Source organism: Anopheles maculipalpis, chromosome 3RL (assembly GCF_943734695.1).
Source record: "Anopheles maculipalpis chromosome 3RL, idAnoMacuDA_375_x, whole genome shotgun sequence".
NCBI classification, from domain to species: domain Eukaryota; kingdom Metazoa; phylum Arthropoda; class Insecta; order Diptera; family Culicidae; genus Anopheles; species Anopheles maculipalpis.
Window position 1 is genome coordinate 20,249,495 of NC_064872.1, and position 20,189 is coordinate 20,269,683.

General features: G+C 40.2%; 2 protein-coding genes across 2 annotated transcripts in view; both read right to left on the reverse strand.

The window, feature by feature from the left end:
• The window catches only part of LOC126565490 (uncharacterized), a 500,287-nt gene that overhangs the window by 256,796 nt on the left and 223,302 nt on the right, over positions 1-20,189 (reverse strand). The window lies entirely within an intron of this gene.
• On the reverse strand, positions 2,114-17,033 carry LOC126564996 (zwei Ig domain protein zig-8-like). Its single transcript, XM_050222130.1, has 7 exons — positions 16,967-17,033; positions 6,401-6,738; positions 6,039-6,155; positions 5,636-5,729; positions 5,285-5,412; positions 2,342-2,510; positions 2,114-2,233 (listed from the first exon to the last, which is right to left on the reverse strand). The coding sequence occupies exons 1-7, from the start codon at positions 17,031-17,033 to the stop codon at positions 2,130-2,132; spliced, it is 1,017 nt and encodes a 338-aa protein (XP_050078087.1). The 3' UTR covers positions 2,114-2,129.

A 20,189-nucleotide genomic window follows, 5' to 3' on the forward strand; every position in this document is an offset into this window, starting at 1 on the left:
ATAAGACGAAGTAGAATATGGAAGTACCTAAAAATACGCTTCACTTTTTGCAATTATGTGGCATACCGTGGGAACACCGAAATCCTGATGAGGTAGGGATGGGATTGTACGATTTTCAATCCATCGTAGAACCGATTTCAAAGTGCGGCTGACAATATGTTACACGTAGCTGTCCTCGAGAAAAATTTAAAAGTAAGCGTATGATGTTTACGCCGCGCAATCCTTTTCTACCAGAGCGGTGTGATTTATAAAGTGGTAAAATTAAGAGTGATGTGTAAGTGTAAAATTTAAGTATTGAGCTAAGAGGTATTACATTCGACTGCACCTGTCCTCTATCCCCGGATGACTCCCTCGACTCCCGGATGACTCCCTCGATCCCCGGATGGGGGAATGATCTGGAATGAAATCAGGGGATCGTCTCCTTCTTCTTGGCTTAACGACTTACTAGGTCACGCCTGCCAACGGATTGCCAATTCCACGAAGGGTAATACTCAGTTCTTAGTTCTCAGTTCTCAGAATGGGAAATATTCTGGATAGAATTTTAATAATCCCATTAGTTCTACACACCTCACTATGTTCAAAGTTGATGAACTTCATTTGGCTGCGTTCAAAAGCAGGGTATACTAAAGAATTTTCGGAAGTAGGACTAGTGCATCTGGAAGAATAACGGATAATTACCTCAATGACATGCTGTATGATGTCACTTTAAAAAGAACGAAAATGGTCCGGTCATTTTCTTCAGGTGGTCAGGTGGCCAGGGACGGTGGACTTCTATAACTTTCTACATAGACAGAGATGACGTGAAATGTAAATTTGAGATGAATTGACGGCATTGTTTTGGATAGGCAAGGCGCTTTTGCAGTTAGTTGGTAAGAGGTTCGATGCAGCGTATCAAAACGCTCGAAGCAGTTGTAACACCTGCTAACTCCTAGTTAATGGTAATTTTCCACTTGGTTAAAGCTACGTCCGACGGTGTTTAATTGAATTTCTTTCACAACTAAAGTAATGGAACAAAACAACACAAGACGTAGTAAAATTGAATCTTTTATACATTAGTTTTCGCTTTTATTATTCATTTACCTAAAACCACCCTTGCTCATGGCCAGTTCCTCGACCGGGCATTATTGGTTGTTTACATTTGATGGTTGAGTTATCAAAAGACCTTTCGTGTGAGCAACCACCAGCTGTAGCCTTTAACCGATCACTCTTTCGCTTGTTATTGCGTCTTGGGACTCTCTCGACCAATCGTTATTTAAAAATTACTGATAATTTTTTTGTCATTTGGAAAATTAATAACCTTAAAAAAAACAAGAACTAAAGACCGAAAGAGCAACATTTTGTATGCTAAACATATTTCGACTCCATACATCAGCAAATATTTTCTGATCCTCCCATCATATCTTTTTTATTCATTCTAGAACTTGTTGTTTTGCATATGCATCAACACTGATTTCATAGACTCAATGCTCGACGCAAACAAACAAAAAACAGATTCAACAAATACATTCCAATATGTTTGCTTATCAATTTGCAGCGCCGATTCTTTTTCCTCTTATACAAAAAAAAATTAAAAGCAATCAAACAAAACGAATAAAAGTATGGAAATATTTCAACCTGATACGTCATGCAACAACAATAAAAAAAACTAATAAAACGCGTTCGGACTAATTATGCTTCCAGCGTTCTTATGCCCTTCATCAAATCGATCATTATTGGCATGATTAGTAACTGCTCATTTCGTCATTTAGCGCCAATCAGTGTTTACGCGTCTGGTGCTCTGTGTGTGCGTGTGTATGCCTGGACGTGGACAATATTTTCCCACAATCGTTTGGCCATTTGAAAACCGCAAATTAATTTATCCTACACATCCAGAGTCACATCACAATCCTTGCTTGGTTGCCGCTGTTGCTGCTGCCCTCCGAACCATTGGTCAACTGGCACATTTAATCTAATTAGCTCTAATTTGTGTGCCACACTTTGATGTGCAGCGCGTTGTTGATGTGCACCTCGGCGCTACATCTGTTTGTGTGTGTGTGTTCGTGGCCAAACGGGGGTGTGAAGGGGGGTAACGGGAACGTTTGACACCCCATTCGTCCCACCGTGGTTTTCGCTGCCGGAATTGCCAACTTTCATCGCCGTCCGAACAGAAAGCTAATCAGCCAGAGGACGAACACGTACAGTGGATCTCCTATCCGAAGCTGTCCGGCGTGTTGCATGGCCGCCGGATGTTCCCCTTTAAAGCAAATGGGAGTGGATAGAAATCGTGCGAGCGAAAGAAAAAGGTGAAATAAAAATTATTAAAACGACCCGCAACGGAGGGCAACCGATGCAAGTGCATTACCATTAAGGATGTGTACGTTGATCGTGGAAGGATCGGCGTTCGACGGTGAGCAGACGTACTTGCCGGTGTCCGTCGTACGGGCACGCTGTATTAGCAGGTAGGAGGTTGTCGTTTCACCCTTCTCCGTGATGACCGACACTCCGCCTCGTGGTGAATCGTAGTTGATTTCCTGCAGAGTGTGTGTGTGTGAGAGAGAGAGAGAGAGAGAGAGAGAGAGAGAGAGAGAAAGAGAGAAAGAGAGAGAAGAAAAAGCAAAGATAGAAAATAAATACTAACCATTGATATCGAAATGCTTTTGCTACTTTCTTTGGCCTTATTGCTTTTCATTATCAAACCCTAGACGAGATAAAAACGTTCAATAGAGAGATTGTGCTGCGTGACCTACCGGTGCGATATTGCACCATGTTTCATTATTCATTATTCAGGGAAGATGGACGGGTCCAAAAACAGAAAACTAGTGCACACAGTTAAGCAAACACGAATATCATATTGCAGTTGAATTAATTTGCTCAGCAATTCAAACTTAAGTACACATTTCTTCGTCCCTCGTGAGAATGTCAATATGCTGGACAGGATTCATGGTGTTATCATTTGCTTTTGGTTTGATACTGATCTTTGGTACAGTTTTTTTTTTCAATCGTCTATCATTTTCGCCTTTCTTCTTTCTTTTCGATGGAAGAAATGGTAACATGTTTAAAAAATCTTATCAAAAAACTTTCTATGCTATATCAGATGCGCTCAACCCTGAGCAGGCTAAAACGCGTTTCACACGAAGCGCAACCCGCAGCGCAACTCTGATTTGGGAATAAATGCTATGAGTGTTGTATGGAAATTTTATTCTATTTTATAATTAGTTAACTTTTCCGCTACACATTGGCTTAAGATTTACATCGGCGACTGTGATTAACGGTAACGTAGTTGCTCCCTATAGGTCGAGGTCGATTAATGAATGTCAAAATTATTGTACAAATCATTGAATTTTCTGAAGGATGCTCTTTTTCTTCTTCTTCATCTTATTTGAGTGTGGATTGTATCCTCCTATGGCCGGCGAGGCTTCGCTCTCCCGTTCATATTCAGAAGCTTACCTCACTCTATTTTGCCTTTCGACTTCTAAGAGTCATATCGGCGGCTTATTTTCTCGCTTGATGATCGGCTGGTTATCAGTCAGTTGTTTGCCTTTTTTTTAAATTCTATCTTATTCCTTTTTTCAAAGCTTATTATTTCCTTAACACACTTTCCATCTTCACTGAAGGATGCTCAGATGCTTTTTGAGATGCTCAGAAGGATCGTTGGCCCCGTATGTGTAGAAGGAGCCGTCCACACGGACAGAGGAGGCGTGGTAGGTCCAGATTGAGGTGGGAGGGTGGTGTTGAATCATCTGCCATCAAGGTTGGGATAACGGGTTGGCGGACGACGGCGCAGGACCGTGAGCGGTTCCGAATTCTGCCACAGCAGGCCAAGACCGCAAAGCGGTAATAGCGCCTGATAAGTAAGTAAGTAAGTAATTGAATTCTCTAGTCTTCTTCTTCTTCCTATTCTTATTCTTGGCTTAACGAACTAACTAGGTCACGCCGGCTTATTAAACCTGCTGATGCCACGTAGTTGGATAGCCATTCCTCACTACGGGTGAACGGAACGAATGGGATTTGAACCCTGCTCCTGCCATTTGTAGACCAGCCCCAGTCACCACCAAATTCTCTCGTCATAGCTCCTACATTTGGTCATATGCGCCTTATCGCGTGTTTTTTATCCTAACCTTAGAAAAGACCGTGTCCAGGAAACGCTTATTGTACGCATATTGACAATGAGCTGAGAACGTTTGGGGCGTTGATAGTTCCGGTTCAAAGTCCTACGATAGAAAGAGCTCGTGCGGCCTAGTAGTAAGCAACAAGCTCTGTACGGTGGTAGTGTGCTGTTGTCATTTCAGTGCAATTGACGTATAGCATAACGAGTCATTTTCCTTTGTAAACCTTTGATTCTTTGTTTTAAATATTCTTTTTAAAGACACGTTATAAGTACTGTATACTGTTCGGATAGCTCAGGTGGTTCGTCAGGGGTACGTCAAGGTAGCTTGGTTTCTAGTTGGTTTCTGTACTACAACATTGTCGCTTACATTGTCGTGGCTATCGCTAACACTAATACTAATATCGCCAAAGTTCATTCTAATTGATCTAGATCTAGAGAAATTGACTTGATTTGTGCGTCCACGAATACATACATTTAGGCGCAAACATATACTCTAGAATCGATCTTACTAGTGCGCAGTACAAAGTTTTAATACAACTTGGGTCATCAAAGTCTCGTGTAATTTTAAATAGCATGCCTAACATTCTTTTTGCTACCTTTAAAAAGAAGATGCTGTTGGAAAGCTTATACTTCTTCTAGGCCACTGGACTGGACTGGACCATATGGAACTTAAATCAGGAACCTATCAGTTAAGTAACGATAACTATTTTTGCAGTTGAATGGTGTTTAAAAACATTCAAATAACTCAATGCATCATAATTTTTCAATCTAGATAATAAATCTTCTTTTCTCATCATCTAGCCGTAATAAAAGCTCCAATAAAGGCATATACTATAAACACGATAATCATCTTTTCATACTTCGCTAAAACTCACGACTATGAACCGTTCTCTTTTCTTTCTTATTCACATAAAATTTTCATAACGTCCTTCACATCCTTACCAAAGCGCTTGCACACAATGGAAACAATTCCAAAGGCGCTTTAAAATCTTGACACTTAAATCCTACCATAAATGCAGACGCATAAATCGTACCCATCATGGTGGAAACATAAGCCTGCCCGCACATGGACGATGAAAGAAAACAAGAAACGGTACCCAAAATGTTCCCACATTTATTTTAAACATAATCCCATCCCACCCTAAACCCCATTTGAGCAACAAATATCGATCCATCCCACCCGTCTTCCACCCTTACCTGATTGTTGTGGGTCCAAATAATAGTTGAAGGAGGTTCGGGAGAGTTTCGCACTATACAGGTTAAATTTACAGTTGAGCCAGTGTTGATGTACAGATCCGGTACGCCAACAATCGTGGTGATTGGTTCTGTTGGTGATGGTGAAAAGAGAAGCAAAAACAAGGTATTGAAATATATCTAAAACTAAACTACTCTAGAGAAATCGAACGTGTGCGTGCTGAGTGCATCATAGACAAGCATTAAAAAAAGCTTCATCTACGAATTTCGTTTGCAGGTGCTTGCACTATCTACACAGCAAAAGAAAAAAAGCCGTACACAACACATCCATTAGACTGCTAACTGGACACTTACCTACTACCGAGAGGAACATCGAATGTCCGACCGGTGGTGTAGTCGAGATCTGGCACTCGTACACGCCCGTGTCTCGCTTCTGTGGGTATCTAATCTGAAAGAACAACGAACGGTGGAGTATTAGCTGCTTGTACGACACAATGGCGAAAGGTGAAACCGTCGCAAACAAAAACAAAAAACCCTGGAATGTCTCTAGAGCATGAGACTGAATCCCTCTGTCTACGCTCTTCCAATGATCGATGGTTGGGGCTGGTTGGATATAGTGTCAATATGGCCGATTTATGTTTTTTTTTGCCTGTCCCTTGCCACTCAACGAGAAATACCCATGAGGATGTGATAAACCAGAAGGTGAAACGAACAAAAACCAATATGAACTGAAACTAGGGCTTCGCCAGGAACTTACTTGTAGCGACCAATCGTCGGTCTGGGGATTATGTACAGCTTGGAATCGCTGGTCGGATGTATAGGTGAATCTACCTACGGTTAACAGATGAATGTCACGGTGCCGCACCCAGGACACCTACCAGGACCACGTGTTGATAAATGAACCGGACGACAGCGATGCATAGAAGACAAAAAAAAAACAAAAACAAAGTAGAACACTTGGTTAGAATTTATCCATACAGATGGTAACTTATTCGATTGGAACTCTACCACACGCAACGTTGTTCTGCTCAAAACAAAAACTCCACTAACCGTCAATACACCACCGTATCGAGCGACTGGGACACAAAAAGCGCACTACGACAACAAATTGAAATTTACCGTTTTGTTGCCGATGTTCTTCACCCGGCAGTTGAGATAGGCCGTCTTCCCGACCAGCGCAGTAATGTTCTTCGAAGCAGACAAATCAAAGTGTGGCCCACGGTCGAGCGGTGTCCGGAGCAGATTACTTTCGTCCGAGTCGTAAATTTCGTTCTCGCTCGTTTCCGGTCCCGTGCCCTGATGGTGGTGCGGCTGATGAAAGCCAAGATGCAGGTTGCCAAGGTACGGCGGTCTGCTGCGTACCGTGGGATGATGAGTTCCCTGTGAGTTGCTACGATCGTCACTCAGCTCCTGTAGGAACTGTTCTTCCGAGAAGGTTTGCAACGGTTTGGTGATGCCTGGTGTGGGTGAGTTTTTTTTCAATTGATGGCCGTTGTAGATCGTCCGGTAAAATGGGATGGAATTTGCAACGAGAAAAAGAAGAAAGAAGATACAAATTAGAACTGGCAGTTTGGCAAGCGTCGGACGGAAATCGGAATGTCAGGAGGATGGTTATAAATGAGACACTTTTCCTGCTGCGAAACAATTTGTGAACGATGTTGGTTAAGCTCATAAATTGACTTTAAACCATTGATGGTACAGTGTCGTTTTGGGTGTTGATCTGACAGTAGTGAATTTGTTCCATTGAATCGTTTTATTAAATTGGAATGAAGTAGAATGTTTTACATTGTTGCAGTGATAATGTGTCACAATGACTATAATGTCAGTATTGAATTTCAAATAGTTATCAGTACTATACTGATAAATAATTGATGCTGACTGCAAATGATTCTTGACAATGCTGCCATTCTTGTCGAAACTGCAATGAATATCCAAATAATTATACATTAAAATTATGACCTGCCATAGCCACATAAATCAGTACATGTTTGCCTATTGACTTATGACAATAGCTTCTCTAGAATTAGACCAATACTTTAGTGTGCAAGGTAAATTTGACACTTGGCAATTTCGTTTATAGTTTGTGATTGAGTTATCGTATCAAAACAAACGATACGTCATTCGAAAGCCACAAGTATTTTGAAACAGTGAAAAAAATGTCGAGTGAACTTAATAAGTGGAACCCGCCGAAACTATGGAAGCGAATTACGTGTATCATGATGTGACGCAGTGTGCATTATACACTGTGAATGATATTCGCAAGCCGAGATTTTGAGGCTATTGTACAACGAAAGGATCATACCAGGCGGTCGGATTGCTTACGGAACGACGAGTTCTTCGACATTTCTTTGAGCCAAGTGAAGCTGCTGGACACGGTCATCAAGCCCGGGATAACCAAAGTGGCCAATGGTAGGCCGTATGTGTGGCAACAAGATTCGGCATCTTGTCATACGGCCGCCAAATCGCAAAAATTTTCGTGTGTGGCACGGTTGCAAGGGACAAAACCCGAAAGTCCTGCAACACAAAAGCAGAATTAGTGCAAAAAATTAAGACCGCTTTTGTGGCCCTTCGCTAGGCTATGGTAGTCCGGGCTAACTCCAGGTTCCGGAAGGAAATCAATTTTCACAGGTGCTGTCAAATTTTTCTAGCATACAGTGTAGTTGGATAGTCAGTCCTCACTACAGGGGAACTATTCAGTTTGGGACTTGAACCCTGGCTATGTGAAGAATAGCGCCGTTGTAGTTAAGAAACTTCGAAATTGATTAGCATACTTTTCGGCGATTTATTGTTTAAAACTAGTTCTTAGTTTATTTATTTCATGTTTTTAGTGTTTTATTAGCAGAAAATTTTGTAACAGTGTGCTTCAATATAATCAAACCACTTGTTTTGATAACAATCATGAGACAAATAAACCTCGATCATAATAATCAGCATTAACTTGTGCCTTTTTGTAAGCTACTCAACGCTAACTTGCTTCGCGGAATACTTGTTAACAACATAATCGACATCGTCGAAAGACACGCAGCGCTATGTCGTGGGACTCAGATACTTTACAAGCTAAGCCTTGAAGAGCTAAGGATGAAAGAAGCCACTTCAATCACACTGACTGCAGGGTGCTTTCCTTTTTGATTAGGTGTTTCCAAGCTGCCCGGTTGGTTGTCGCCAAGAGCGAGAATTAATTTATCGTTGATATCAATCTTGCCGGTCCGGTCTGGGTTTGCGGTGATATGACTCTGTATCGCTTGCAGCTTAGATAAATAAAGATAAAGAAACAGTAAAACCTCTCAGACGCTCGGAAGCCTCAATGAAAAGTGACATCTCAGCAGTAAGGTGCGAGATGTTATCACTGGTACGAAACATAAATCAACTGTTTGTTGCTAATCGAGTGCGAGTGTGTAGCGATAATGCATCGTGATTGTGAGAAATGTACCCAAGATTGGAGATGGAGCGAAAGAGAACATGAGAGGATTAGCGATAGTTTAAATATTTACGTACAATTCCATTGAATGATGAATGTGCCTTTCTGTATACACAAATACGGTGCTCTAAAGTGAGCTGATGGATTGGGTCGATTGAAAGGAAGGGCCACACTTCAAACGGACAAGCTCGTAAATCAAATATTTATACATTAAACCCTGATACACACACGCATCAGAATGATTGCAATGAGCCTGGGCAGATTGAAATTGAAATGCACTGGGACTGATGGGATAATGAGATAACATATTAAATTATCATGTAACTTTGTTATTTGGATTTAACTCTTATGATGTGATAAGGCCGCTTTGGTTAAATTTATGTAGAAAGAATTGCTACTACAGAAAAACTTCCTCTTATCAAATAGCTGCAAGCAATTTCCCACCTGAATTAATGTTCCAATTGGTTCGGAAGTCAATCGCATGCCCTTACTCCAATCCTAATCCATTGCAACAGTTAAAAACATTTGCTCCGTTCAATTGTGTGATCATAAAATTGGTACCAAATAGAATCCCCCCCCCCCCCCCCCCTTCCAGATACTGCTCCTAATCCACAGGGAAGCTTAGAGGCTCGAGGGCCTGAGCGTCAAACTCCCAAATTGATTGGTAACGATTATAAGCGTATAATTAAGCTGGCCGTAATTTGGTTTCGGAAAATCACCCGCCGGGAAAAAGCGCACAAACACACACCCACAAATGCTCATTCCTATCGATTATCAATTCCGGAAATGGTCGATTCCCATCTGGCTTTTGGATACCATTTTTACCGAAATCTGGACGAAAATTGTCAATCTGATATTGTCAAGCGACGCACATACGCCGGTGATTCGTGTAGTAAGCTATGGCAGGCAGGCAGGCAGGCAGGCAGGGGCTCGGGGTTGCTCAGAAATCTGGAACAGGTCCCCGGTGGATATATCGGCAGCTGTTGACGTTATAGGCATACGCCAGTCGGAAGTGCTTGTGATTGCATAGCAACCGAGCTTGATTGGAGGCTGTCCCTGTAGCGACGGGCGTAGCAGCAAGTAGGGTGGACACAGTTAATTAACAGAAAACACTCACCACGCACCGAAAGAGGGAACTACAGCAACAGTAGCTTAGGCACATTCCGGCTGTGGCACAACAATCGATTCGATGCGGTAGATTTATTGATGTGGTTTGCCTACCAGTCAGTGTGACGGGGCTAGGAAATAGCAGCAGTCGCATTTGGAGACGAAAAACCGATTTGATGCCGTCAAAATTCGTATGAAATAAAATCAATTAGATGTATGGGCCAATATCAGTCGAATTCGTAAAACCATAGGATTAGTTTTGTAGCAAAGTTTGGAAACTGTTTGATGTTAAACAGCAAACCTGCCGGTATAACTAGAGTTACGGATTTGTTCGATTGAGCATATGATAGCAATGTGTAATTTTCGATTATCGCGGAACTTTAAGTAAATTTTGTTGATCAAAGGAATTAAATCAATTCATTTTCGGATGAATTTTATGTAATGTAGGTACTGAAAAAGAAACATTTTCATGGATCTGTAATAGTTCCAGGAGCTTTCCGATGAAAAAAGCGAAAGGATTCAAATTTCTATGGTTTAGAGTTTAGAGAAAGACCCAGTAAGTCATATTCCTATTCGTTATATGATCATACCTAAGTATCGTTTGTAAAGACAATTCACGTGCTAATTAATTGAAGATCTTAGTTTAGATCGAAAAGCTTTACCAGAAGTATCTTCTTGTATATGTTGTGATCGATCGACTTGGCTCTTTATTACCGACCAACTGGACTGATCTTTCACGCACTTCTATACTTAACACACTATTACACTAACAGATTTCGTACATTTGGTACTTATTCCATTCACTACCGTATATTTGCTTCATTTTGATTCGAAGCGTACTCATGTAAATCAATGAACATGAAACAATTCGAATTGCAGGCGATCGGTGCAATCGTTTCTACATGCTTTGGATTTCAAAGCTTTACTTGGTTTTTAAATGGTGATTCTATACACCAATCGACCTTCATCAGAATTTTGCGAAAAACCGAAACCTGCTGTATAGCTATCACGAGAAGAGTGCATTCGATCGATCTGCATCAGCGAATAACGACATGCCGGACAAGAGCCTTCACGACAAAGAGAATGTAAGCCCGTTTCACAACATCGCGACCAAACCACGGCTCCATAAACAAAACTGTATGGATTACGGAAAATCAGAACCAGCAGATCAATTATTTAAATACTGTTCCAATCAGGTCGTTAGGAGTAAGTCCTTTTTTTTCATTTTGCGAACCCAATCCAGTAAGTTAACTTTGTGTTAAAGTTTTCCATAACTTTTCTAAGCAAACGGTTTGTAAACTCATTATTTTTTTTATTTTTTATAATAATAATTGAGATTAACATTAAAACATGGCCATGGGCATATCAATCTGGCAGATTTTTCAACCAACGCTTTGAAATGTGGCATGACTGAGGGGTCTAGGGCTGCAGTCCTCCATCAACGGCTGCATCCAATCTCCGACAGGTTAGACTCCACGTGATCCAGCCAACGAGCTCGCTGTGCTCCTCTACGCCTCGTGCCGAACGGGTCGCTGACGAGTACCTTCTTGGTGGGGCATCCTTCCGGCTTTGACTGCTGTCAGGATATCAGCTCCGCCAAACAGCTCAGCTAGCTCGTGGTTCATTCTCCTTCGTCACACGCCCAACTCGCACTCACCGCCAAAGATGGTCATTTATTCATCTTAATAATCTTTATTATTATACAATTGATCAAGTATTTATCTTTATTTTTATAATTTATTTTCTGAATATTGTTCACCTTTCGAAAAATGTTTAAATATGTTCGATTTCACGTTTTTTACTGCCCAGCTACACGAACCCAAATTCTGTTTGCTATCAAAATCCGCTAAGCATCAAATGGAATTCTAGCAATACGGCCAGGCCATCAGTTAAAAAATAAGAAACAGAATCCTTGTAATTAATTTCTTTAAAATAATTAAAACGATCATACCGTATTACCTAAAGTAATTCCTTAAAGTCATCCAAATTACACTTGAATTTTTTTTTGTATTTTTATGAAACTCATTTTTTTGTGTCGCATTAAATATTATACTATTGCTTGAAAAACCGTGCCACAATCGAATGTATACTATTGTTATGGAGAACATCCCAACTAAACCCAAAACCCATTATTCACTCAAGAATCAGTCAAGTGACCTTACGACTTTCGACCTACGTTGAATTGCAAGATTGATATTCATATGTTTCCACTCCTGAGCGACTGGAAAGATCTTCACCGGTTTGTCTAACAAAAGATTCCGTTCTATGCGCGTAAACATCTCACACTGGCCAACATGTTCGGTCAACATTTAAAAGATGGCTGCTACCTTCTGGTGAAATTGTTGAGCTTTTTCGCCCCGCTGAGAACTGCGAACAAAGCAGATAACAGATAAAAGGATTACATCGGAACCCCCGCAGTAAAGTACTGCGTGAGGATGGTTTTCGGTCTTAAATAACCCCTCCCGACCATCCTTCAGCCCTTTACGGGGTGTCCTTGTGGGGTTACGGTTCCGACTAGCGTGTCGGTATTCCATCTCCGGTGATCCTTTTTTGTCTGCTGTTGCCGTTCGCTTTACTTGCCGGAACTTACCGCAATATTTCGACCGTAAGGGTAGGCCCAACGATCCGAAAAGCTTGGCCAAAGTTCGAAAAAAAGGTCATTTTGGTTGGGGGCAAAATATAGAAGCAGGCAAGACAGTAGTATCAGGACTGGCAGCAACAAAAAATTGCATTTCTTAGATTTCAAGATCCAGCGAAAGAAAGGCTCATGAATATTCCCTCTTTTTTGCGATTGTGCGGTGTACTTTTTTACTTCCCCAAATTAGATATCTGCACAATGTTCGTTAAAAACAAGACAAATGGTTTTGCGATCGTGTGCACTTTCACACACGCACAAAAAAAACGACCAAAATTTCCTTTTTTCCCATCTTTTAATGGAAAAACTCTTTCACTTGCCGGTTGGGTTGTCATGCGTAATGTGTTTTAGTCTTACTAATTCACGATTTATACGGCCCCGTCCTAGACGATCATTATCTTATGGGAAAGGTTATGCTAACATAAAAAACGGGGCTTAAATCTAAATTCTAAACACAATCAACTTAATGCAAAATCTCACTCCAGATTTTTAATTGCAAATTATATTTGCTTTTTTAGGGATAATTATTTCTCAACAACCTATCTGGCTCCAGCAAGCAAATTATCTTTTCATCTGCAACAAAAACACACCTTGCCAAATTTCCGTTTCTACCTTTCACACCACACAAATTGAAACCAAACAAGCGATAATATCAATTACAATTACAAAACACGAAAAACCACGAAAAATTCATTGCAAATTAATTAGAATTCTTTATCGCCCGATCACGCCTGCATACACACGTGAATCTCCTGAGAACCGTGAAATTAGTTCCGTAAACCAAAGGTAGGTACGTATCACGCACACATTCACGACCTGCCTTTAAGGGTGTGTTAGCCACGAGGTACAAAAAGGTACAAAAAAGAGTGACAGAAAAGGAGAAGTTTTTTTTTATTTGCTGTTGTCGAATGTAAAACAGGTTTGCGTGTAAATCGCACGTCGTAAGTGATTGTTCGTGTGCTGTGAGTTTTCTCCGTTTTTTTTTTCACATTTCCGATAGCCCTCAGGGAAGGCAATGGGAAAGCGAAATGAACCATTATTATTTAAATTACACCCCATTTGTGCTGCGAGTTTATATTCGCGTGCTCGTTTGCTTGTTGTGTGTTGTGAAGTCGTCCGGGAGCGAAACGAGTCAATCGAATCGTGTTGAGAAAAAAAAACGCCCAACTGAAAACCGTTCCCAAAAATACGTCCACTCGTTAAGCGCAAATGGCTAATAATAAATCATTCTAGACGTTACGCATGAAACAAAATGTCTTCACAGCTTTGTTTTTGAAGCGCATGAGAATGATACCATTTCAGCGATTTTTTAATACCCAGCGGATTTCAACCAGCAAAAATTCTGATACCAAACAAACCGTTTCACTTCGGTGAATCGTCAAGGCGTTTGATGATATTTTGACGTGTTTTCAATTTGTTTTTCCAGGGATTTCCCTTCAAATGACCATTCACATTTAGATTTTTTTTTCGAATAACTTGTTCTTTGTCGTATAAGAATTCTTCTGCTAGCGAACTGTTAAATGGGAAAATGATTCCACTACGTTGCGTGAAAAGCAGATTACAACACCATCACCCAATCCAGTACGGCATGTGTGAAGCACAAGCACAAAAAACCAAGAATGTGCCACGCTAAGCAAGCACGCTAGCTGAGCCTTGCTACGGCCGGTAGCAGAAAAAGTAGATGCTGAACCGTTTTTGTGCGTTCCGTGTGGTCAAATTCAATTTTGACGCCAGATCGGATGAAAAGCCTGGCGTATGTTGTGACCGCGGGCAAGTTTTTCCTACTCGTTTTGCTATCCTTTTGCTCTTCGCCGTAATCTAGAGGCTACAGTGAATAGCTAGCTGTCAGAAACGCATGATAAGTGATGTGCTAAAGTGGTTCGTTTGCTTATTAGTTTAGGCAGGTTGTTTTTGACACCATTTTTGTACCACTGATTTACAAAAATATGTAACAAATGTGCTTGCATTTACTGCCTACTCAAACGAAGGGTTCTTTCTTTTTGTTTAATATTTAAACTTTACTTTTTTATGCTGAAAGGCTTTTCAACAATTAAATCACAAGAAGGCTATCTTTTTGAATGGATTATTTAAAAAAAAATTCGCATGAATTTAAATGATTTTTATTTTTATTATTATACATTATGAAATACGATTTTAAATGGCATTACCAACATGTGCAAAGCATATAAAAACATTTTCAATTATCTGACTTTGAACAACCCTGCAAAGACTGGGACAAAAGATACTGTTCCTCTTGATTCAATCTCGGCAACACTCAGAACCGCAAGAAACCAGCACACACAGAGCACAAAAATCTGGCACACATACGCAACCCTTTCCTTTGATGCTCCTCCCAGAACATCAAAATCTGATTCCGACTATCTGGCGTTATCACTTCCTGTCATTTCCGTTTGCTTTTGGTTGGCATTCGTTTTTTTTTTTTCTGGGCGTGTGAAAGGAATGCAAAAAAAAACTTCCTCCCTACCATTCAATTGAAACACACATTCCCATACCGGCCGGGAGGCATATTTGGGATCTAGAGAATGAGAATGTTCTCTTCCTGTGTTTCCAAAGTGCTCCCTGTCTCATGCTTCACGGTGGAATGCGCGTTGTGGAATGGGGTTGATTTTCCGGGAATCTTTTGTTTTATCTGCTGTTTTTTTCTCCACGCCCTTTTACCCGACAAAGCTGGTAGATATGCTTCGTACTCGGAAACTGTTTCAATCGTATGTTGGTTGTTGGTTTTTCGATGGGAATTGGTTTGGATTGGAGGGATGCGCTGGTGATAAGCGTATGTTTTAAAGGGGTTTTTTGATGATTTTCATCACGAGGCAATATTTTCTTATGAATTTGAATCCTTTTGTTTAATGCAATTTTGCAACTTGGTTTTAGACAATTGTTTTAGGCTAGGGTAAAAATTTTAAGTCATTATGGATCTTAGTCATGATACTCTTATCAAAATTTGATAAATTAGGAGCATTTATTTCGCATCGTTGGTGTGTACCACAGCATTGAAAATATTAATGCCTCAAAATGGAAACACCTGGTTGTTTTTGGTCAACAGTACCAGCACACTAAGACCCTTATTGAGTATGATTGAACGCCTTGATTTTACTTTACTTTATACCAATACTTGTACTAACTTACAGTTAAACATACTTCAGAATTCAAACATTCAACAAATGCAAAAAAAAACATATTCAGATCCAACCTAAACCCGCGATGATACAATAGAATGAAAAGAAAAAAAAACATGGAAACACATTCCCAAGCACTCAAATCTGAATGAATAAATTTCCCTACAGCAGCCTCTAAGCCAGCCCACACCAAAAGGAAGCAAACGCACTGAGCAAAACCTCACTTAAAAAACCATTCTCCCAATGGAGACGCCCGGTCGTTTTCGTTCGCCGGTTCAGTTGACCTTCGTGGTTGCTGATGGTTTTTAACAGATTACAACCGTATTGCTTCATGCTTCGTTTTGCAATGCTTATGCAATGGATCATCTCCACTGTTGTTTGCGTTTCACTTCCTCTCGGGACAGAGCCCGAAAAACACATGCACACGCACATGTATATATAGAACCACAATGCTTCCCGCGAGGTATTTCGTTATTTCGATTTAAATCATACAAAGATCATACCGGTGGGTTGGAAGGTTGCAGGCAAACGTTGGCGTCTCGTTTCATGCGTTTTTATTATTTTCTTCTCTATTCTGCTTCATTTCAATAGCTCGAGGGAAAGTGAATGCACCAAACCGTGGCCTCCGTACCGAAGGGCAATCAGAGCTAATAAATCAAAATGCGGTACATTTGGTACGACGCGATAGAGACACGCTCATATGTCCCTAGGGGCGTGAAAAGTAAGTGAAGTTGGCGGAGAGAAATAAGAACAAGCAATACATTTCATTTTTGTAAACTGTACGGTGACGAATGTGTTTCAGTGTTTTGGTTGAAAACACAATACCTTATACCGAACGCTGTGCCCTCTCAAAAAGCAATGAGACAGACATTTTCATTCACATCTGATTCAAGCAGCTCATGCGAAACAACACAATCCATTTTGTTTCTTCATTTGAGAATAAACGTTTTGTTTGCAAAATACATTTGTAAGCAAAAAATATAAAGAAAACCTTAGCAATACGTCCTTTAAGAAATATTTTTAAAAAAATTAAAAAAATCTTTTCATCCTTTATGTTTCTATGCAAAGGCAAATTGCACGCACATATTCTGCAAAAGCGCGCAACGGCCTAGATTTCAACACCGCATGAAACAAAATTAATGTTGATCATAGAGTTCTAAATTCACATAGAATCTCAAGTGTGAGGCTTGTTCGTCCGAGATCGTTCTACGACATGTTGGTTGCTTAAAAGCAACCAGTCACGCATTTCAAAGACTGGCTAATTAAAAACAGCGTGCTGAATAAGATCGATATAATGATATGCTACGAGAAGCCATTCGTCGGTGTAAAAAATATCACACATTCAATATGAACAATATTAAAATTCAATTCAAACGCAAAGCACTTACCATGATTTAGATGAACGATGAAAAGAAACAATATGTTTATCCCATGTTGAGTGCGCAATGTAGCCATAACTGCAAATGGAAACAAAACGAATATTTATTTAGTTAAACTTGTTTTAAATTGAACAAATCAAACATCACTACATAAATCCACTTAAAAACATCTGCTCGGCTGATGGAAAACGGTCTGCCGCGCAAATTGAATACGTAAAATATTAAAATAGAACAACCGGAACACGCTCGCAACATCATCATCGCGAAAGTTTTTTTCCCCCCCTCTTCCTGATAACACCTTTGTACCTCTATTTCACTTTTCACATATCCTTGAAGCAAACTGACAAGCTATAACATGAATGAAAATTTGTTGAAAACGACACTAGCCAACCTGCATCCCTTTCGGCACACCGTCAACGACACCCGACAATGCAGAACATTTGAATGATTTATTGCATCAGCATGTCCAATGGCTGCCACTCGTAGCAGACACCGTGCTCGTCACGCTAGGGTACATTTCGCTGATTGTGCAACGCGGCTAATGTCACACGCATGGCACATCGAGCAGTGATGTTGCCATCGGCAACTGTTGAGAGTGACAGCGGCATTCACCACCAGCAGCAAATGTCGAATCGAGTAGCAAATAGAATAACATGCATCATGCAACAACAGGACAGGATGAATTGAAAAACGGAAAAGCGGAGCTAAAGGAAAAACTAAATCTAGCTGATCATTTTCCAAACGATTCCGGGTGATACTGACCTCACTCACAGTTTCAGGAACTGACCCGGAGGAAGCATCAGCATTGTGATAGGCAATCGTAAAATTTTCATGTTTCTACGTTGCGCTGTTGATTTCAGGTAATGTGGATGTATTTTTTCCCTCTTACTCTTACTCACTGCACGGTGTGAAAGCAAGCCTGCCTGGAACAATGCCGTACCTTGGTGTGGATTCTCCTGGCCACTCGAACATTTCGATAGTTCGTGGTGCCCTACGGTGGACGATGGTCGTTTTTCATAGAATTTTGCATACACACCGGAAACTCATTAGCGGCTAACGGTTGACCTGCATCCATTACACACAAGGTTTTGCCACAAGGGAGCACACAAATCCCCCATTAAGGTAGTAAGCTCGCTTCCCTATGTAAAATGAATACTGCGTCACTTGCACTCCAATTTTTGGGGTTCTTTGGTGCATTATTTCGCTCACCATTGGCCAAAGCCTGCAGCGAGAGGAAGGTTTATTCAACAAAGTTTACAACCACCAATTGAGAGTCGGGTCGGCCAAGTATCGCTATCGATCAATGTCTCAAAATTTGGTTAGAGCTACAAATATGAAAGGCTGCCAAATAAGGTACCTACATTTTAACGGGCCACAATATGACTAAGTGTTATTAAATTTCAGCTTGATTCACACGCATTTAGGGAACAAAACAAAAAAACAGCAACGCAAATAAGCATAAAAAAACAGAAAGTATGTTCATGTCATGTTAATGTTATTAGGTAATGAGATGGGCACATTTTTTTTTTTTCACATACTTCATATGAATATGTTCCTTCATAAGTTTAACTAGTTATTTCCAGAAGAAAGCAATAACAAACAGTAATTTAAAAAACAATTAAATCAGTCCAGCAAAATTAAAAATAAAAGCAAGCATTTCAAGAAAATCAAATAAATATAAATGGATTGACAATACGCCACTGTACCGTCATAATGAATTGTAAATAAAATTAAATGGAACTTGATGGAGACGCCTAGTATTTTATTATTCGCAGGTATTTTACACTTTCAGCGCCTTGTCAATCGAATTCGAAATTGACAGCCTACAGCGCTACTAACGTTTTCATTCTTGTTTCTCAACCTCGCTCAACACGGCAAGAGTTAATGCAAAGCGGCCTCTCAGACGCCTTTCTTAGCGAGTGGTCAAAGTGTCACAAAAAAACACATTAATATAAGATGGTGGTCCGGTGTAAGAAGGCGAACCCAAGCGTTCCGGAAGTAAACAAAATGTGGTTCAAATCTTAACAGAATCGATCCTCCATAGTGTGAACTTTTCATTCAATTACGTAATATACACAAATTTTGTAAGCCATTAGAATGATTTCACGAATGATTTGAAATTGTTTTTGGCCCATGAAAAATAAATAAATCGAATAAACAGTAAATGATTTCTCAACATCAAGTTGTAATATATTGATTCATTTTTGCAGGCTATTTGTACATTTTATTTAAGTTCCATTTGTCTGTTAAAATGTTTGTCGAATAAGTTCAATTATTAATAACCAAAACATCAGAAAAACAAGAGCAATCTCACGGATCGTGGTGCAAACGGGAAAAACGAATGGCAAAATCCTGCAAAATGTGAGCAGAGAATAAGAGTTAAGATTGACTTGAGACAGTAAATAAAATCGCTTGAAAAATATAATTTCAAGCTAATACTTCTCCCAAGAAGATTCAATCTGCATCATAAAACATTGTGCTAGCATTGATTCAGTTCTCACGCAAAGCAACACAAATCAAATGAAGTTTTGAGTGTCTTTTGCTTTCGACTTCTCTTATTTGATGAAATTTATCTAAAAGCACAAAGAGAACAACAAAATATTCCGGAAAAGTAGTGAGTTTTTAGACAATGGTAAAAAAACTGCAGTAACTAGTTTCATGAAATAGCTTTTTTAACCATCTCTTTTCTCTTCATTTTTTTTTAAGTTGAACGAATTAAACAAGCAAAAAGATGAAAGAGTCCTTTGATCAGCTCGCAAACATCGACCGAAACCCGTAAAGGGTAATACTGGTTGACTTGTTATTCCTCTAGCAGCCAGCCACTCAAAGTTGCATTCTTTTTTTTTTTCTTCGTGTCGAGCATAAGACTAGCATCCGTGCGCTAGACTAAGCAAATCCGTTTCATTGTTGCTTTGCGTTGTCTCGCTTCTAAGCCTTTTTTCTCTTTCTCAAAAACTCTTTCCACCCATTAGCCGGGGGTGTGTTTGATGTGATGCAGGATCAAATGGAAAGGATGATTATCGTGAGCAGCAACAGCAACAGCAGATGCAGCAAGCACCACCTCTAGCTCACGAAGGCGAATCTGACGTTCGATAATTCGACCCCATCGGCAGTAAGCGTGTTCGAAACTGGTACGCACCATCGAAGCATCAAAGGAAAACGGATGTCTGCTTTTCATAATTGAATTAAGCACCAGCAAAGCATAATGGTGCACACTTTGGGCCGAACAATT